The 16967-nt window shown below is 50.6% G+C and overlaps 3 protein-coding genes across 11 annotated transcripts in view; 1 reads left to right on the top strand and 2 right to left on the bottom strand.

Moving 5' to 3' along the window:
- Duox1 (dual oxidase 1) overlaps positions 1–1601 on the bottom strand; it is a 34464-nt gene extending 32863 nt beyond the window's left edge. The window contains 1 exon segment of the mRNA XM_028878735.2: positions 1509–1601. The gene's annotated coding sequence lies outside the window, so the exon portion shown is untranslated.
- A 3-nt stretch (positions 1602–1604) lies between these two features.
- On the top strand, positions 1605–12977 carry Duoxa1 (dual oxidase maturation factor 1). Of its 9 annotated transcripts, none has more exons than XM_037205180.1 (9): positions 1605–1744; positions 1970–1992; positions 2372–2474; positions 8706–8881; positions 9177–9234; positions 9877–10011; positions 10253–10466; positions 10720–10937; positions 11567–12977. In XM_037205180.1, the coding sequence occupies exons 4-9, from the start codon at positions 8735–8737 to the stop codon at positions 11818–11820; spliced, it is 1026 nt and encodes a 341-aa protein (XP_037061075.1). In that variant the 5' UTR covers positions 1605–1744; positions 1970–1992; positions 2372–2474; positions 8706–8734; the 3' UTR covers positions 11821–12977. The 9 variants fall into 9 exon arrangements, with proteins under 9 accessions (XP_037061075.1, XP_037061072.1, XP_037061074.1 ...); XM_037205177.1 differs by having other exon boundaries at positions 1970–2015; XM_037205179.1 differs by adding an exon at positions 8268–8409 and having other exon boundaries at positions 1970–2474.
- On the bottom strand, positions 12946–16645 carry Duoxa2 (dual oxidase maturation factor 2). Its single transcript, XM_028878654.2, has 6 exons — positions 16310–16645; positions 15102–15159; positions 14592–14726; positions 14120–14333; positions 13671–13885; positions 12946–13350 (listed from the first exon to the last, which is right to left on the bottom strand). Exons 1-6 carry the CDS (start codon positions 16454–16456, stop codon positions 13157–13159), a joined length of 963 nt encoding a protein of 320 aa, XP_028734487.1. The 5' UTR covers positions 16457–16645; the 3' UTR covers positions 12946–13156.
- Between the last annotated feature and the right edge of the window lie 322 nt (positions 16646–16967).

Below are 16967 nucleotides of genomic sequence, written 5' to 3'. Positions count from 1 at the left end.
TCTCTCCGAAGGTCTCTCACTCATTCAACAGATAACTGATGAGCACATGCTGTGTACAGAAATGACCTAGGCTCGGTTGACCTTTAGTTTCTCAGTAGTTGAAAACCCTCGATTTGGCCCAGCTGCCCACACAGTCTGCCCCACTGCTTGGGAGGAGGGGACTGAGAGACCCGGCCGGCAGACTGGGATCTGAGTGAAAACATTGGCCGCATCCAAGCTCGTCCATCGTCCTGGTGGTGGATGCGCCTGGACTGTTCACCTCTCAGCAACTGTGATCAGAATCCGACTTGATGGTGAAGGCTGACAGAGGCTGAAGCGTGGCTCCTGTGAGTGCGTAGACTCAGAAGAGGGCCACGTCAGCGGCTTATCTTTCAGCCCTGCTTTTCCTCCACAGGCCAACAAAGCATGGAGGACAACGGAGAAACAGACAGGAGGAGACTCCAGCCAGGACTCCTCTGGCAAAATTTCACTGAAGGTGTCCTAAAGATTGGGGGTAAGGTGGTGAAAGCCCTGTGCTCACAGAAGGCCTCATCTTTAGCCAGAACTCCTCCAGTCCAAGGAGAGAAGCCCCAGCGAGGGGCCTCACCCCCTCCCCATCTCCTACTAAACAAGTGGAAAAAAACCTAACTCCGTATTGCATCTATCCTAGAGAGTCTTCCGGGTGTGGTCTTTGGTAACATGTGAAGAGCTGGGCTCTGGCTACTTGAAACGTTGAGTTGGATGTGGTGGAGTGGCTGGCCATCCTTGTGCTTCCCTAATCCAAACAGTCTGACCTCTTTCCCCTTCCCATCAAGTCTTCAGGAACCTGGACCCCAAATGTAGGTAGAGCACTCCATCTCTAACGGCCTGTGGGCTTGCAGGCCAGACTCTGGAGACAAACTGCCAAGGAGAGTAGCCATCCTAAAAATTCCCTGTGGGTAGGTAGTCCTTAACAATTTACACGAGACACTTGGGCGTGGTGACTCCCCAGACAATCTGGAAACAAAGGCACAACTCCCAGGCAATGAAACCCCAGGCAGTGGTAGAACCAGGGTGAGTACCAAGCCTGCCTGGTTCTTGCCCCACATGGCCATGTTTCCAGACCACAGTTTTAGAATGGTGATTCTGTGGGCCCCGGGGTAGGAGTGAGAGGAAGATGGGTTAAGACGACGGAGATTCCCAACCTGGAAGAGCAGGGAGTAATGCCTGTATACTGTACACCCAAAGTCCCTCATTGGCATAACGTGCTGGTGCGAAGCAACCCTTTAGACCCAAACAAACTAGGTCACTCAACGTGCTTAGGACCAGATGACCCTGGTTTTTCAAAACCACAGTGTGCTGAGCTCAGGCCTTAGCGAGGTCTGTTTCAGCCTCGGGGAAAGATCGAAGGTAGGTACACGAGGCTACATTTCCCGTTCTGCAGAAGGGGGGACCCACCAGTGAGCCTTTCCCCCTCTGTCCCCGCCTCAGAACCCCTTCCCTCGGAGAACCCTTTCCCGCCGGCCGGGAGAAACGCTCTCGGATCTGACCTTAGCCTCTGGTCCCCCAGCCTGGGACTGCGGATTGCCTCCGGCCTGGGTCCGGGTTCGCTGTAGCCGCCTCGGTTCTGGCTGCCTCTCCAGCTCTGAGCCGGGGCGGGCGGGGCTCCGGGCTGAAGAGCGGATAGCGCGTCCCGGCGCTGGGGCGGGGCACAGTAGGGCGGGATAGAGGCCGGCACCGGGACCCGCCGCCGCCGGGGCACTCCTAAGGGACCCGAGCGTGAAAGGTGAGACCCTGTGGGATGCTGGGTTCCTGCGGTGCCAAGGGTTCAGGTCGTGTGGCCGTGTGGGAGGCGGGAAGGCAAGTCTCCTCCACAAGTTGGAGGGGGCAGAGGAGAGGGTGGAAGACCCGAGAGGGGGTGAGGCAGGCGGGCTGTCCCCAAATCCTCGCCACACAATCGGTGTCCGGGCTCTAAAACGAAGATGACCAATCATCCAACACCTACCTACAGATCAGACCTGGCTCCAAAGCAAGGTATCCATCTGTCCTCCAAACCTGTAAGTCTGGGTAACCAGAGTTCCTGGTGGGACCTCCCAGGTCTCACCGCCCGGGGAGCCTGGTCTCTAGGTTTGCGGTGCAGCTGCCCGGGGTGCTGGCGTGGGTAGGGAATAGGAGGTCTTTGGGGGTGATGCCCAGGGTCCAGGCACACACCAGTCCGTCCGGTGTCCGAGGGCCGGGTGCCAGGGCCGAGAAAGTTGAAAATGACTTGCAATGGAAGGCGGGGAAGACACCAGGCCGGGTCTGTAGGGTCATAATTTGGTCCGCAATTGAGTTAGAAGAATGGGAGGTTGGAAGGGACCCTGGCGGGACAAAGTGCATAGTTTTGGTGACAGGACGTTAACGTCTGGACCAGATTCCGGCCCCATCTCCACGACCAGGAGCGTTGCGAGTGAGTTCCCAAAGGAAGAGACGAGCGGCGCCGGGTGCCACGCACACAATATCTGAAAGAGAGGAAGGTAGGGGACCATGGGTCGCGTGTGGATGCGGGGTCTGTGCGGTCTCCTTGCGATCAGACCTTGAAGTGCTGCTCTGGTACCGACCCCTAGGGGCGCACTTCTTGAGTCTACACAGATCACTTCAGATTTCGGGGTGGGGGGGACGGTGAAGGAGAAAGTTTGGCAGGAAATTAAGACAAGGCAGACTTCTTAAGGTTATAAAAGTCACAAGATTTGTCGACACTAAATCTTTATTTCTCTTAACTGGAATCTGGGTAGGTTGGATTGCTCAATTCCCCATCCCTGAGTCCATTACCACCTGTCATTGGGGAATTCTCGCTCTGTCTCTGTCTCTCTCTCCCTCTCCCTTTGTCTCCCCCTCTCTCTCTTTCTCTGTCTCCCTCTCCTTCTCCCTCTTCCTCCCCCTCCCTCTTCCTCCCCTTCCCCCTCTCCCGCTCCTCTCCCTTCCCCTCTACCCCCCCCTCTTTCCCTCTCCCTCTCCCCTTCCTCTACCTTCCTTAGGAAGGACTAGCAGTTCCTGAAAAGGACTCTCTTTAGCCAGCCAGAGATGTAAACTTTTAATAGGTTTTACTTCAGTCAGAGACATAAGCTCTCCCATTCCTGTAGCTACGCATTACCCATCAGAGTGCTTGACAATATTAGGCATGCCACCTAAACTGCCTTTATAGGGAGCTAGCCGTCCTCACTCTTCCGGGGTGGGGTGGGCAGAGGAAAGCTTTGGGAAGGAAATCTTGTTAAACTGCAAGAGGGTTCCAGACCTCTCCTTGGCTTTAAGTGACGAAACTAGGACTTTACTAGGCTGGGTCTTCAAGACTGTTAACTTAATCTCTACCCACCTGTCATATAAACACTGGAAATCCACTTCATCTTGTTACAGGTAAGGACTAGATAACTACACTGGAAATACTATGGAACACTGGGGAAAGGCTCTAGTACTTAAAGGTTGCTCTCCAGGCCTTGTCAAAAAATAGAACCCCAAAGTGAAGGAATTGGCCCTTCACCCAAGTCATCATAGGGGCCCCTGTAAAGAACTGTAGGTGTCTGTGTCACTGAGTATGACAGAGTCGGGGTGTGCCCCTCTTCTGTCTGTCTATCTGTGTTTATGTAAGTCTGTAGGTGTGTATTTATTTAACTGTCTTGTGCATCAGTATAGACTGGATGTATGTACCAGTCATGGTGGCCAGTTGAGGAACCAGAGGGTACAGTTAACATTGACGTGAGATTTTGCTAGGTTAGAACCAATTCTGCCATAGACTCCATTTGTCCAGCCTGAGCGGGAAAGATGGTCCCAAGAGACTCTTGGAAAAGCAGAGTTCTGCTGCTTTTTTATTTCAGTCCATCTCCTCATGCAGGAGCCCTGTTTGCATACTAATGAAACCAAACTAGGATCAGTCATGAAAATTCAACTTTACTACATCAGGCAGTGTAGAGTAAGGAATATCTAAGTCATGAAATCGCATAACTAATGGGAGAGACCAAGCAAGGCATACATACTGTAATCATCAACTATCATTTGCTCTAGTCATCTGTAATACGTATTTCGGAGAATCGGAAATGTTAACAATGTCCTTCTGTACTTGAGATACAAAAAAGCCTTTTGTTAGTGTTTCTTTGACGCATCGTGTTAATAGAGATGAGCCATGCTCACAAAACTTATATAACCTCTCATTAAAATAAGCACAGGAATACTAAGTATATGTGATCCTGACCAAGATGCATTAAGTTAGTTAATATCTGCTTGCACTGCAAATACCTGTTGCTGAAATTCAATCGTATAATATGGGTTCTTTTTCATTTTTTTTTTTTTGTGTGTGTATACATGCACACATCTATGGCATGAGTGCAGACATCAGAAGACAGCTCTCAGAAATCAGTTCTCTCCTTCCACCATGTGGCTTCTAGGACTCAGACTCAAATTTTCAGGCTTGGCAGTAAGCACCTTCACCCTCATATCCACCTCATGGGCCCTAATATGAGCTCTTTCTATGAGCAATCTTGCTTGCTTTATCTTAAATCATGTCTTCTTTTTTCCTCCTCTTTCCCTCACTCTCCCTTTCTCTTCTTCTTACTCTTACTATTATTATTATATTACCATCATCATCATCATCACCATCATCACTTTTATCATATAGCCTTGGAATGCCTGGAACTCATTGTGTAGACCAGGCTGCTTTCAACTAAAACAAGATCTGCCTGCCTTTGCCTCCCAAGTACTGGGATTAAAGGAATGTGTCACCATGCCTTGCTATCTTAACTGAGACCTAAGGCCTTCTACATTGTAGAGTTCTTCTTCCTATAGAGATTTTCTTAGAAATGATTTCAGTTTGGGCATCATTAATAAAATTTTGCTATAACAAAAAAAAAATATGCTTTACAATAAATGTCACTAGGCCAGCAAGACGGCTTATCTGGTAAAGGCACTGGCTGGTTATGCCTGACAACCTGAGTTAAAGCCTCGGAACCCACAGAAAGATGGGAAGAAAGAAGAAAGAACCAGCTCCACAAAGATGTCCTTTCACTTCTATAGGCATGCCGTGGGAAGTACACACACATACACACACACACACACACACACACACACACACACAGGCACGCATGCACGCACGCACTATTAAATATAAACATTTAAAAATAAAATGTTACTGTTAATTATTTTGTTTAAAGAACTGGTTCTACTTTATTTAAAAAAAAAACATTGTGTGTATGGCTGTTTTGCAGGCATATATACATGACGGTGCCTGCAGAGGCCAGAAGAGGGCATTAGATCCTCTGGAACTGGAATTACAGACAGTTGTGATCTGCCATGTGGTTGTTGGGAATTAAACCCAGGTCCTCTGCAAGAGCAGCCAGTGCTTTTAGTTAACCTCTGAGTCTTCTTTCCAGCACCTCAAAATAACAGACTTTTAGCTATACATTTTCAGCTGAGCTTACAATGTATGCTTTATGTTCAACTAAATGCAAATATTTATGTTTTTCTCTTTACTATTCTTAGAGACTCTAGCTATTGGAAGAGGGTTTCTAGACAGTTGGGTGGTCTTTTTTTTTTTTGAGATTACTAAATGTAGATCAGGTTCATCAGATCCCTTCTTATACATCTTTTAGCCTTGTATTGGTGGCACTCAGTTAATGTGAGTACAGTGTGGGTAATGAGGGGACATAGCTCCCCCTTGCGTGAAGACTCAGAAGGAGACAGACGCCTGTGGGAAGAACTCATTCATATTCATTGATTTGATCCAGAGTTTGATTAGAATGTGCTACATGCACATGATGGGAAGATTAAATCTCTGCCCTCAAGGAGACTTTGTCTAAAGGGGAGACAAATGTTCAAAGTGATGGAGTACAGTAATTGTGATCAGGAGATATGATCAAAATACAACAGAAGCGGGAGAGTGGGAATCTTCCCATTGGTCCAACGGCCTTAGAGGGAACTCCACAGAGAAGGTGAGGTGAGCTGAGACTGGTAGTGAGGACAGGAGTTTGCCAGGGGTGGAACAATCCAGGTAGAGGAAATAACACACACAAAGGCGAGAAAGCCTGAACAGCACGTCAGTCATGGAGAGGGGAAGAGGGGCGCTGCTCATAAAGCACTTTACATGTGATAGTGAGAAAATTAGATTCTACCCAGGGCAAAGAAGCGACATGACCAGATTTGTTTACTAGAAAATAACCAGGCTAGAGAGGATGAGACTAAAATCGGCAAAGGCAGTAGCCAAGGCAACCAACAGATAATTTCAAGAAATACTCAGGGGGTAGGATGGCCCTGGTTCTGGCATCTTTGTTTCATGAATGGATGGTGGTAAAGCTAAAAAGAAAGAGCAGCAGAGAATTCCACTTGGAACCTCTTCAATTTGAGACATCAAAATTCCTGAGGTAGTTGGTCCTTTTGAGTTTGGAGCCCAGGGAGACCTTTGAGAACCATAAGCCATGGGAACAGACGAGACTACCTAGGAGCATTTTGTTTTGTTTTTGAAAGAGGGTCTTACCTTAGTTCAGGCTAGCCTTGAACTCTCAGCTCTAGCCTCAACCTCCTCATTGCTGAGATTACAGGGGTGCACCACCACGATGGACTATCCAGGGAAACCTTGAATGACTAGAGGAAGTGAATCGTGATAGAATCCTGAGCAGCGTCAATATTTAGCAGAGAGAAGGGTGGCCAATGATAGGGGACCCAGAAAACATGGTATTGTGGAACCAAAGAGTAAGTTTCAAGAAAGAAGATGTGCTCTGCAGTGTCAAGTTTAAAAATTTTATATAGTGAGACATTCCCTTTAGGTTATTTAGTGATGTAATGCCAAAGATAAAGATGCAGAAAAGTTAGGTTACTATGGGCCAAGGTGACAAGGAATAGATAAGAATATGGAAACACCAACACAGACTATTCTGTCAAAAATCCTGGCTGTGAAAAGGTGTCAAAAATCCTGGCTGTGAAAAGGAGAGAGTAAGACCAAACAGTGAGTGGAGATCAAGAAATGCTCCTTCTTTTGTGATCTGAGTTGGGAGAAACTTGAATCTACGCTTGGGAGAAAGATCCAGCAGAGAATGAAAAGTGAAGAGCCGTGAGAGCACCGAGGATGACTGATGATAAGGTGGTTGGGGGTTGGGCAGGAGGATCGTCAGGGCTGGGGAAAGATGAGTATTTCTCTGGGGTGGAAGAGCTGAGGACTTTAGAAGAAAGCGAAACTTGATGTTAAAAACTGAAACTGCGGTTGTATGACTTGTCCAAAAGACAGGATTAAAAGCTAAGCTAAGTGTCTCCCTGTCTCGTTGCCGTACCATACACTCCCTATTTGTTCCCAAGAGTACTCACTGCACTTTCCATATCCAAACTCATTTCACCCTCATAGTGACACACTGAGGCAAACATTATTATTTGGGTTTTTTTTGTTTGTTTGTTTTTGTTTTGTTTTGTTTTTGTTTTTCAATAAAACTACATAGAGGTGAAGTTGCAAAAGACAGAGGCAGAATGCCAACCCTCTGGAGCTGTTTGACTACGAAGCTGCTTCCTTTACCTTCCCACTAAACACGATTCTCCCTGCTCAGATTAAATGATGGGTTCTCCTGGATAATATGAGACCCCAGCGCAGATCACACTTGGAAGAATGAACAGAACTGGGGCAGCGATTCTAATTTTTCACCCCTGGTTTTGATATCTCTGAAGTTGGGGTGCATCTTATCACAAAGGTTGTGATGGTTTAATTGACCGTACTTTCTTTATGATGGTGAAATAGTAGTGTGTTTTGCAATTAATTCTGTCTAAAAACTGATGAAATGGCCAGGTATCATTTTGCTAATGTCCTGTGTATAAAGGGACAGACAGGAGTCAGATACGCTCTAAGATCAATCAGGCAACAGGCAGAGAAGACCAAAGTCAGTATTTGAGTTGAAGAACCACATAGGGAATGTGAAGGGAAGAAAAAGGCCTATGTTGGCCATGCATGGAATCGTAGGACATCTGGTGCCAGCACTGTGCCCGACAGAGGGCAGGTATTCCTGCAATGCCTACCTAGGTTGTTCTGGACTCAGCAGACTCGGGAGTTCGGGTACTTAAACAGGCTGGGCAGCGCTGGGTCTAGGGATCAGCCCCTGTTAGTGTACTCGGACTCTACACTTAGCAGCTTTTTGGCCTTTGTTCCTTTGGAGACCGAAGAAGAAAGGCAATCTCTTCGTAATCTGCACCATCTCCTACCCTTATGACTTTGTTTGATAGTAAATACACTTCTTTTTATGTTCTGTGATCCGCCTGTGCTAGAGCCTGGGAGGGGGGGGGAATGAAAGAGAGTTCTTTTTCTTCAGATATTCCCAGAAGAAACAGAAAAGGCCCAAAAGTGAGTGGTTAGGAAGGGACCACAGGGCAGCAGAGACTGATTGCCAAGACCCTAAATCTGCCACAGCCCAAAGACGAGGAGATAGACGGCTGAAAGGCATTGGAAAAGCGGTAATAGTAGTGAAGGTCAGAAGGCACACACACACACACACACACACACACACACACACACACACTCACACTCACACACACACACTCACACACACACTCACACACACACACTCATACACACACTCTCACACACACTCTCACACACACTCTCACACACACACACTCACACTCACACGCACGCACACACGCACGGCTTGAGAGATGACAGAGCCGGGTTGGTTTGTCCTCTGCAGCATCCTCAGCCCCACAGTGTGTCGGGTTCACAGAGAGCACTCAGTGAATCCTTGTTGTTGCAGCATCACCACCTCTGGACACCCCCGACAAAATGGCAGCTCTTGGACACACACTGCCCTTCTATCCGGGTCCCAAGCCAACCTTCCCAATGGACACAGCTTTGGCTGTTATAATCACCATCTTTCTGGCTGCCCTGGTCACCTTCATCATCATCCTGCCTGGCATCCGTGGGAAGACGGTAAGAAACAAACGCAGCCCTGTAGACTCCAGCCCCAGGGAGGACTTCTGCGTCAGGATGAGGAGTCCAGATTCTGTCGAGAGAGGCAGACTCAGGGAAGGAACTCCAGTGCTGAGGAAGCCTCATTACCATCCCTAGAGCAGAGCTCCCTGTCCACGGAACCAACAGATGGAGAATGATTTTGTACCAGACACTCTGATCTTTAATTGGCCAAAGAGGCTCAGTGGTAGAACCCCGTCCCTGGGTGAACGTGGATGGAGGGCTATGCTTACTAAACCCGCCCCCTCTGACTCAGAGGCTGTTCTGGATGCTGCGGGTGGTGACCAGCTTATTCATCGGGGCTGTGATCCTGGGTAAGTGCCAAATGCCACAGGCTTGGGAAGCCTCTCTCCTGTGAAGCCTCTCTCCTGTGAAGCTGCCTTTGTGGCTGCCTCTCTTTTCTTTTTGTTTCTCCATAGAGGTCACTGATTCAGGGTGCCTTCCAGATCCAGCCCACACACCTCGCTCACCATGGGTTTAGCCCTTTACTCTTACCCTTGCCCTGAAAGGTGTGGGCCAGGGAAGCCCAGGAGGATCCATCTTTTCAATCTTGCTACTATTTTATTTGGGTTGTAATGAATGTAGGCAGGAGGACTCTGGGGGATGGTTGTTGGCTTGGCCTCAGTGATTAGGGGAATAGGGAAAACAGACCATTTTTATTGAAGTTGTCTGTGTTTGCCCATCATGGTCTATGTTAATGCTTCCTTACCAGTCGCCTGAGTGGCTAGTCCGTACACGGGACTGGGAGGGGTAAGCAGAGTGTGAGCATGGAAAATTTTAGATTCTGACCCTTTTCTTCATCCCACAATAATGGTTGGCAGACTTAGTATGAGCCAGGCCTGTACTAGTGAATGGGTATACAATTACGACAAGTTCAGGCACGGAGCCCTTGTAGCTTTCCTTCTGACTAACCCAGTAATGCCCAGGCCTTCCTGAGTTGCCCCTCCCTATCCCAGCTGTGAATTTCAGTGCTGAGTGGTCTGTGGGCCAAGTCAACACCAACACGACATACAAAGCCTTCAGTCCCGAGTGGGTCAGCGTGGATGTGGGACTGCAGATTGGGCTCGGAGGAGTCAACATCACACTCACAGGTGAGGAGGGAAGGCTCTGCTCTGCCTCTTTGGGGTGTCTTTTGTGTGGTGTGTAGAACTACAGTGTGCCCAGCCCCGGAGCCCGGAAGTGTGAGCGTTGACGGGGAGGGAAACTCAGAGCTGTCTCCTCGGTCGGCTGTCCGCGCTTGGCCATCTGCCCAGTGTGAAGGAACCCCTACCCAGGGGAATGGTCCAGTCCAGTTCTTGGGTCCCTGCTAAGCATAGCTACCCTGCTCCTCAGGGACCCCAGTGCAGCAACTGAATGAAACCATCAACTACAACGAGGAGTTCACGTGGCGCCTGGGTGAGAGCTATGCGGAGGAGTACACGAAGGCACTGGAGAAGGGCCTTCCAGACCCGGTCCTCTACCTGGCTGAGAAGTTCTCCCCTCGGAGCCCATGTGGCCTGTACAACCAGTACCGCCTGGCAGGACACTATGCTTCGGCCATGCTGTGGTGAGCATGGATATGGGATGAGATAGCCCCCCACTAAACTCAGGAACAGATAAATAGTCTAGCCATCTCCTTTCCACTCAAGAGGGTATCCTAAGTGGGAGGAGCTGGCATCAGTCACTTGAGTTCTTGGTTGGGAAGCCCACAGGCAAGAACGTCCCTTCACATATTTGGGACAGCCTGTACCTGGGCCATCCCACCCTCTCCAACAGGTAGAGGGGCCTGGGCCCGTCCTCACTGCATCTTGGCTCTCCAGGGTGGCCTTCCTCTGCTGGCTGCTGGCCAACGTGATGTTGTCTATGCCGGTGCTGATTTATGGCGGCCACATGCTGCTGGCTACTGGCCTCTTCCAGCTGTTGGCTCTGTTCTTCTTCTCCATGGCCACATCGCTCATATCACCCTGTCCCCTGCGCGTGGGCACTGCTGTACTGTCCCCTCACCGTGGGCCTGCTTTCTGGATCACGTTGGCCACAGGTGAGACCCTCCCTAAAGGTGAGGGCTCAGGATGGAGGCGAGGACTTTCATGTTGGCGGGGTGGAGGGTCTACTTCTAGAGGTCAAGATGTCGGTGCCTTTTCTAGAGCCCGTCCTTCGTAACTCCCTCATCTTCTGGCTTCCTCTCTCCATGCCGTTTCCTCTCCTCGTCCACGCTCACTTCTCTGTATCCTCTCTGTCACATCCATTATTCTCTAACTCCCTTTACTCAGGTCCTCCACATCTTCCAGATGTGTGTCCCCTCCGGCATCCCTAACCACAGTTCTCGTTGTGTCCTAGATCCCTTGCATGTCCCCACCTCACACTACCCCAAACGCCTTATGGTGTCACTCTCCTACCGTGCTCCGTCTACTCACCCACGTCATCTTCATGCCTCCTTCCTTTGTCTCCATCTGTCCCTATTTTCAGCCTGTCTTCTTCTCTCTCAACCTCAGTTTGGAGCATGAAAATTCAGGACAGTAGACCCATACCGCGATATGGACCCTAGGACATTCAGTTACCTCTATGAATGCTAGTAACCTCCCTTACAGAGTTCTTCTGATGCTCTTAGGAGATGTTCTTGGAGGACCTACTAGAACTGAGGCAAGACCCATGTCACCTTCTCCTCAGGACTGCTGTGTATTCTGCTTGGACTAGTCATGGCAGTGGCCCACAGGATGCAGCCTCACAGACTGAAGGCTTTCTTCAACCAGAGTGGAGAGGACCCGGTGCTGGAGTGGGGTTCCGAGGAAGGGGGACCCCTGAGTCCCCGCTACAGGTCCATGGTTGAGAGTCCCGAGACTCAGGACATCCCCATGTCGGAGGCTTCCTCTGAGATAGGTTTTAAGGAGGAACAGATCAAAGAGTCTGACTGTGCCCTGTAATGCCCCTCTGATGGCGGCCCCTGAGTTTCCAGACTGGCTCCAGACCTCGCTGGAGCCTCCCTAAACCCGCCAGAATGGCCCAGGGGGTGGGTTTGGGTTGTATCAGATGCTCAGCTCCAACTTTAAAAAAAAAAAAAAGATCAAAAGTCTCAAGGTTCTGGAGAGAGGTCAGTCATGCCTCAAAACTGCTGTTATTAAGAAAGACAACAGGGATGGCTGTTATTCTGCACAAGATCCACCCTCTTGGATGCTTTGCCTCTTCAAGGTCAATCTCCCTCTCATAACAAATATTTTGGGCATCAAGTGATCCCTCAGCACCCATCACTTGGTTTTTGGGTGGGCTGCCCCCCCCCACCGCGCCCCATTTCTTTTTCTGTTGCATTCACAGCTTATGTGACCTCTGGATCTGCACTGTAGGGGACCAAGCATCTCGTTCCAGTTCTAACACTAATCAGTTGTATGCCACATCCTCCTTGAGTTTCAGTTCCCAGATATGCTATGTAAGATTCTAGGACTTGGGAAGAACCGCTGGAAAAGTCCCAGATGTGTACAATGTGTGTGAGTGGTTTGCCTGCACGTATGTCCGTGCACCACTTGTATGCAGTGCCAGCAGGGGCCAGAAGAGGGCGTTGCAGAGATCTCCTGGAACTGGAGTTACAGGCAGTTGTTAGTCGCTCTGTGGGTATTAGTACTCCAACCCCAGTACCCTCTACCTGAACTTTCTCTCCAGACTCCCAGGATTTATATTTTTATGCTCGCTGTTTCTCTTTTAGCTCTCAGGCACACACACACAAAAAGAAGACAGTGGGAAGAATTAGTGAATCAACGCTAAAATCCTAATATTTTCCAGTACATTCAGTACATTGGCTACATTCATTTTCCAGTACATTGGCTAATAGAGAAAGATTTGGGCAGTGTGGGGCCGCTCACGAAGATGCAGGTGCCTGTCAGTTTCTCTTGGGCCTCACTAGAGGGCGCGCTTCAACCCAGATCCCTTCTGTGTTTCTCTGATTTCTCAGCACCTGAATTTACAATACCAGATTATCACTAGCCTAGCGCGAAGCTTATTAAGGTTGTGTGACTCCAAGGGCCAAGAGATGTCAAGGAAATGGATGGGCGGGGAACTTTTGAAAAATAAACAAGCAAACAAAAGTTTATTTACAACTCTTCGGAGAAATTCATTCCCTAGAGCAAAGGGCACATCCGGGGCTCCCCCTAGTCCTCCTGCGTGGGCATTCAGTTCCCTAGATTCAGCAGTGCTTCTAGGGCGCGCCTTTAACACTGTCTTCGGGTCTGCGGGATCCCAAGGAGATTGGGAATCTGGAACTAGCTCTCTTCATAGGACAGTAGTAATATTCAAATCTGGAGCCTTGAACTGCTCGTGTTGCGGGTTATTGAAGATGAGAGGCGAGTTCCCTTTCGCCTGACTGCTACAGTCTTTGCCACTTTGACCCAGAACGGAGCGAAGAACGCTGGGTCGAGTGTAGTGGAGAATCACCACCGCCCCTCCAAGGAGGAGGCTCAGGATGCCTGCACCGGAGAGCGGAAAGACAGAGTCAGGGTTGCAGGCGCTCGTCGCCATCATCTGGAGCCCATCCTTGGAATTTCCTACACACACAACCCTCAGAAAGTACTCTTATGTGTATTACACGATGCACGAGTTCTCAGGCTAACTGGGGCAAGATACTGAACCCTTCCGAACTAGGTCTACTCAATCGTAACAGCGCCTGCTCCACCTTCTGCCTGCTGTCGAGAGGAAGAAATTAAGTAAGAACTCATTCTATAAGCTGGGTAGCGCGCATCCTTTACATATCCCGGTCACCACCAGGTTAGCGTCCCTTGGTACTCACCGGTGGCCAGCGTGACCCAAAAGGAGGCGCCGTAGCGAGGCGTGAAGGCGGCAGAGCCCAGACGGAAGGGGCAGAGTGGCACGCTGGAGACCGAGGCGAAGGCGAAGACGGCGAAGAGCGTGAAGGCGCTGGTGGTGAGCAGCGCCAGGCCTCCATAGAGCGGGGTGGGCATGGAGAGCAGCGCGTTGGCGATGATCCAGAAGCAGAACGCCACCCTGGCAGGGACCGAAGCAACGCGCGGTGAGCCGGGTTCCCCGGCCAGGCCTGCAGGAGGCGCAGGGGAACCCCGAGGAGAGCCGGCTCCTGCGCGCACGCGGTGGCTGGGATTCCCACGGTTTTTGCGGATCGCGGGACCATCCTGCCCGCGAGGCTGCAGTTCCAACCCGCAGCTCCCGAGGCCGTTCTCTCCGGGTCACACGCACCCTGCCCCGTCCCCACCACCGGCTCACCATAGCGTTGCTGCGGCGTAGTGTCCGGCCAGGTGATACTGGTGGTACAGCCCGCAAGGGCTGCTGGGTGTGAACTTCTCTGCCAGGTAGAGCACTGGATCCGGCAGTCCCTTCTCCAGGGCATCCACGTACTCCTTGGTGTAGTCTTCGTCCAGACGCCAAGTGAAACGCTCATTGTAGTCAATGGTCTCGTTCAGCTGCTGCACTGGTGTTCCTGCAGGAAGCTGTGGGGTTAATGCACTCTGCCAGGCCAGGACCCGGAAACTGAATACATTCAGATAGGGAACGAAGGGTGGGCGGCTGGCAGGAAAGAGAAAGATTAGGTAGTCGTTGGGGGAAAACCCAAATCCGTGTCAATCAAAGGTTTTCTGAGCCTGAGGGATGTGAAAGATCTTCTAACATCGCTTGGCGCTCAGCTCCCAACCATGTGATCTCCCAGCCCCAAGAACTCACTTTGCCCCAGCCTCCTCACCTCTGAGTGTAATATTGACGCCCACCAGTCCCACATGCAGGCCGACATGGACTTGAACACGGGCGGTACTGAAGGCTTTGTAGGATGTATTGGTCCACACTCCCCCCACGAACCAGTCTCCGCTGAAGTGCACAGCTACGGGGAGAGGCACGGGGGTGACTTGGGGGTGAGGATGAGAGGGACAGGAGGTGGGACAGAAAGATGGAGGTCTAGGGACCTGGTGCAATAGCAAGGTAAGGGCAGAAAAGTGAGCACTAGCCAAGAGCACTGGCGGAGGCAGGGGCATACCTGGGCAAGTAAGCACTCCTCAAGGTCAGCCTAGACTACATAGCAAGCAAGAGACAGTCTCAAAACAAAAAGCCCACAGTAAAAGAGCAGCTGGGGAACCAGAAAGAGGTGCAAAGTGGAAGGGGAACCAGGAAACCGAGCTAGTTCCCCATTTCTCAGTGCCCTCTGCCACCCCCTCCCTGCTCCAACTCCTCTCTCCCAGGAGTTGCACCTTACACTCACCCACAATCTCTGCACCGATGAACAGACTAAGAAGAACTCTCACCAACCAGAACCATCGCTGTGGGAAAAGACAGACACTCAGGTCAGGATTGGGCACTGCCCAACCCATCCTCAAGACCCCCCTTGATCCCACTCCATCTCAACCTGACTTTTTTTTTTTTTGTTTTTCGAGACAGGGGTTCTCTGTGTACTTGCGCCTTTCCTGAGCTCACTTGTAGCCCAGCTGCCTCGAACTCACAGAGATCTGCCTGGCTCTGCCTCCCGAGTGCTGGGATTAAAGGCGTGCGCCACCAACGCCCGGCTAACCTGACTTTTGAGGCGGATGTCACGCCTGCTTTTCCTTCAAGTTCCTCTAAGCCACTGGCATTTGTGGTATTCTCTGGTCGTGTGCTTATGTGACCATTTCCCCGGTCCTAGTTTCAGGTCCAGCTTGCCCTGCGCTCTCTGACCACCCTTTCTACCCCCCGCTGTCTGGCGCCTGTTCGCTACCACTAGTTCAGTCACTGCTTGGTGAGGTCAGTGAGTTCAGAAGTGCCAGGCAGGCAGGGTCACCTCTCCCTGAAGAGGGAGGCCCCAGGACCTGGTAGTCAACGAAAGGAGAGGAACTGTGCATATTTCTAGATGGACCAGTTCCCTCAAACCACCACCAACAAAAATCAACACAGAAAGATTGAGGTCTTCTCAGACTTGAAAAAAAAAATGTACAGTTTAGGATCTGGGGGCTGGGAGCATTTAAGGGAACTGCCCAGGCTTGCTACGAGTTGAACCCTCTGTGTCTTTAACCGAACGTGGTAAGGAAAACACCACAGTCTAAATTGCCCGTGCCCATCCTCTTGGCCAGAAGGTTATTGTCCAGATGACAGGACAGGGGTGCTCAAGTCTTCAGAGAGAGGGCTGGGAGGTTCCGGCAGCACTGGAAGTCTGGACTACTGGGCTGGTTCCCACTTTCTGCAGCAGCCTCCAAAATAAGGCAGTTGGAGTCTCTTCCCGGGAATCCCTGAACCCTGGACTGTCCCTCTCCCATGAAGAGTGGATTGTTGCACCAGACTTCTAAATTTACTCCTGCTGATCCCCAGTTTAACTATTCATGAAGAATCTTCCTTAGTCTTGTCTGCCCCGAGTCTCTGAGAAATGCTCTCCGCGTTGCTCTCTCACCTACGACTGAGCTTCTAGAATCCCCCTAAGAGGAGCTCTTAGTATCCGCTTACCGAGTGGCCACGAATCCCAGGCAAGATGAGCAGGAAGCTGACGGCCAGGCACAAGAATACCAGAATGACAATGAGCAGCGGGACGCTGAAGCCCGCCGCGTGCCTGGGCTGGGGGTAAAAGGGCATCACCCCATCCCAAATAGTCATCTTGCAAGAAGTTCAAGAACTGCACACGGGCAATGAATGAGCTGGTGTGGGGGAAACAAAGTCTGAGTCCCGCGGCTCTTCTAAAAAGCGCAGAAGCGGGATCCTGAAGCCCTTTCCTGACTTGGCAGCTTTGTGCACAGCGTTTGCAAAGAAACGCAGACCCCCCTTTTATAGGAGCGTGGGCAGCAAGCTGGGGAGGTGTCCTGATTAGGCGACAGGGTCCTATCCAGATAAGATCAAGCAAACGAGGGCGGGGACATGCAAATAACGGCAACCCTGCTCCTTAACTGGAGGCCAAGCCTCTTTGGTCCCCACATTCACACCTGGAGCTGTGTCCTGAGCTGACACCAGCTAGACAGGAGACAGAGTGAAGGTTGAAAGTGCATCCAGGAAGTGTGAAGATTCTCGGAACTGAGAGAGTGGAGTGCGGGGGGAGCAGAGCAAAGAAACAACGTCTCCAAGAACACGGAAGACCGTTGAAGTGACCGGAGCCTTACCCTAAGGTTGGGTC

This window comes from Peromyscus leucopus, chromosome 4 (genome assembly GCF_004664715.2).
Source record: "Peromyscus leucopus breed LL Stock chromosome 4, UCI_PerLeu_2.1, whole genome shotgun sequence".
NCBI classification, from domain to species: Eukaryota; Metazoa; Chordata; class Mammalia; order Rodentia; family Cricetidae; genus Peromyscus; species Peromyscus leucopus.
The sequence above is the reverse complement of the archived record's forward strand: the minus strand, read 5'-3'. Positions and strand labels throughout refer to the sequence as shown.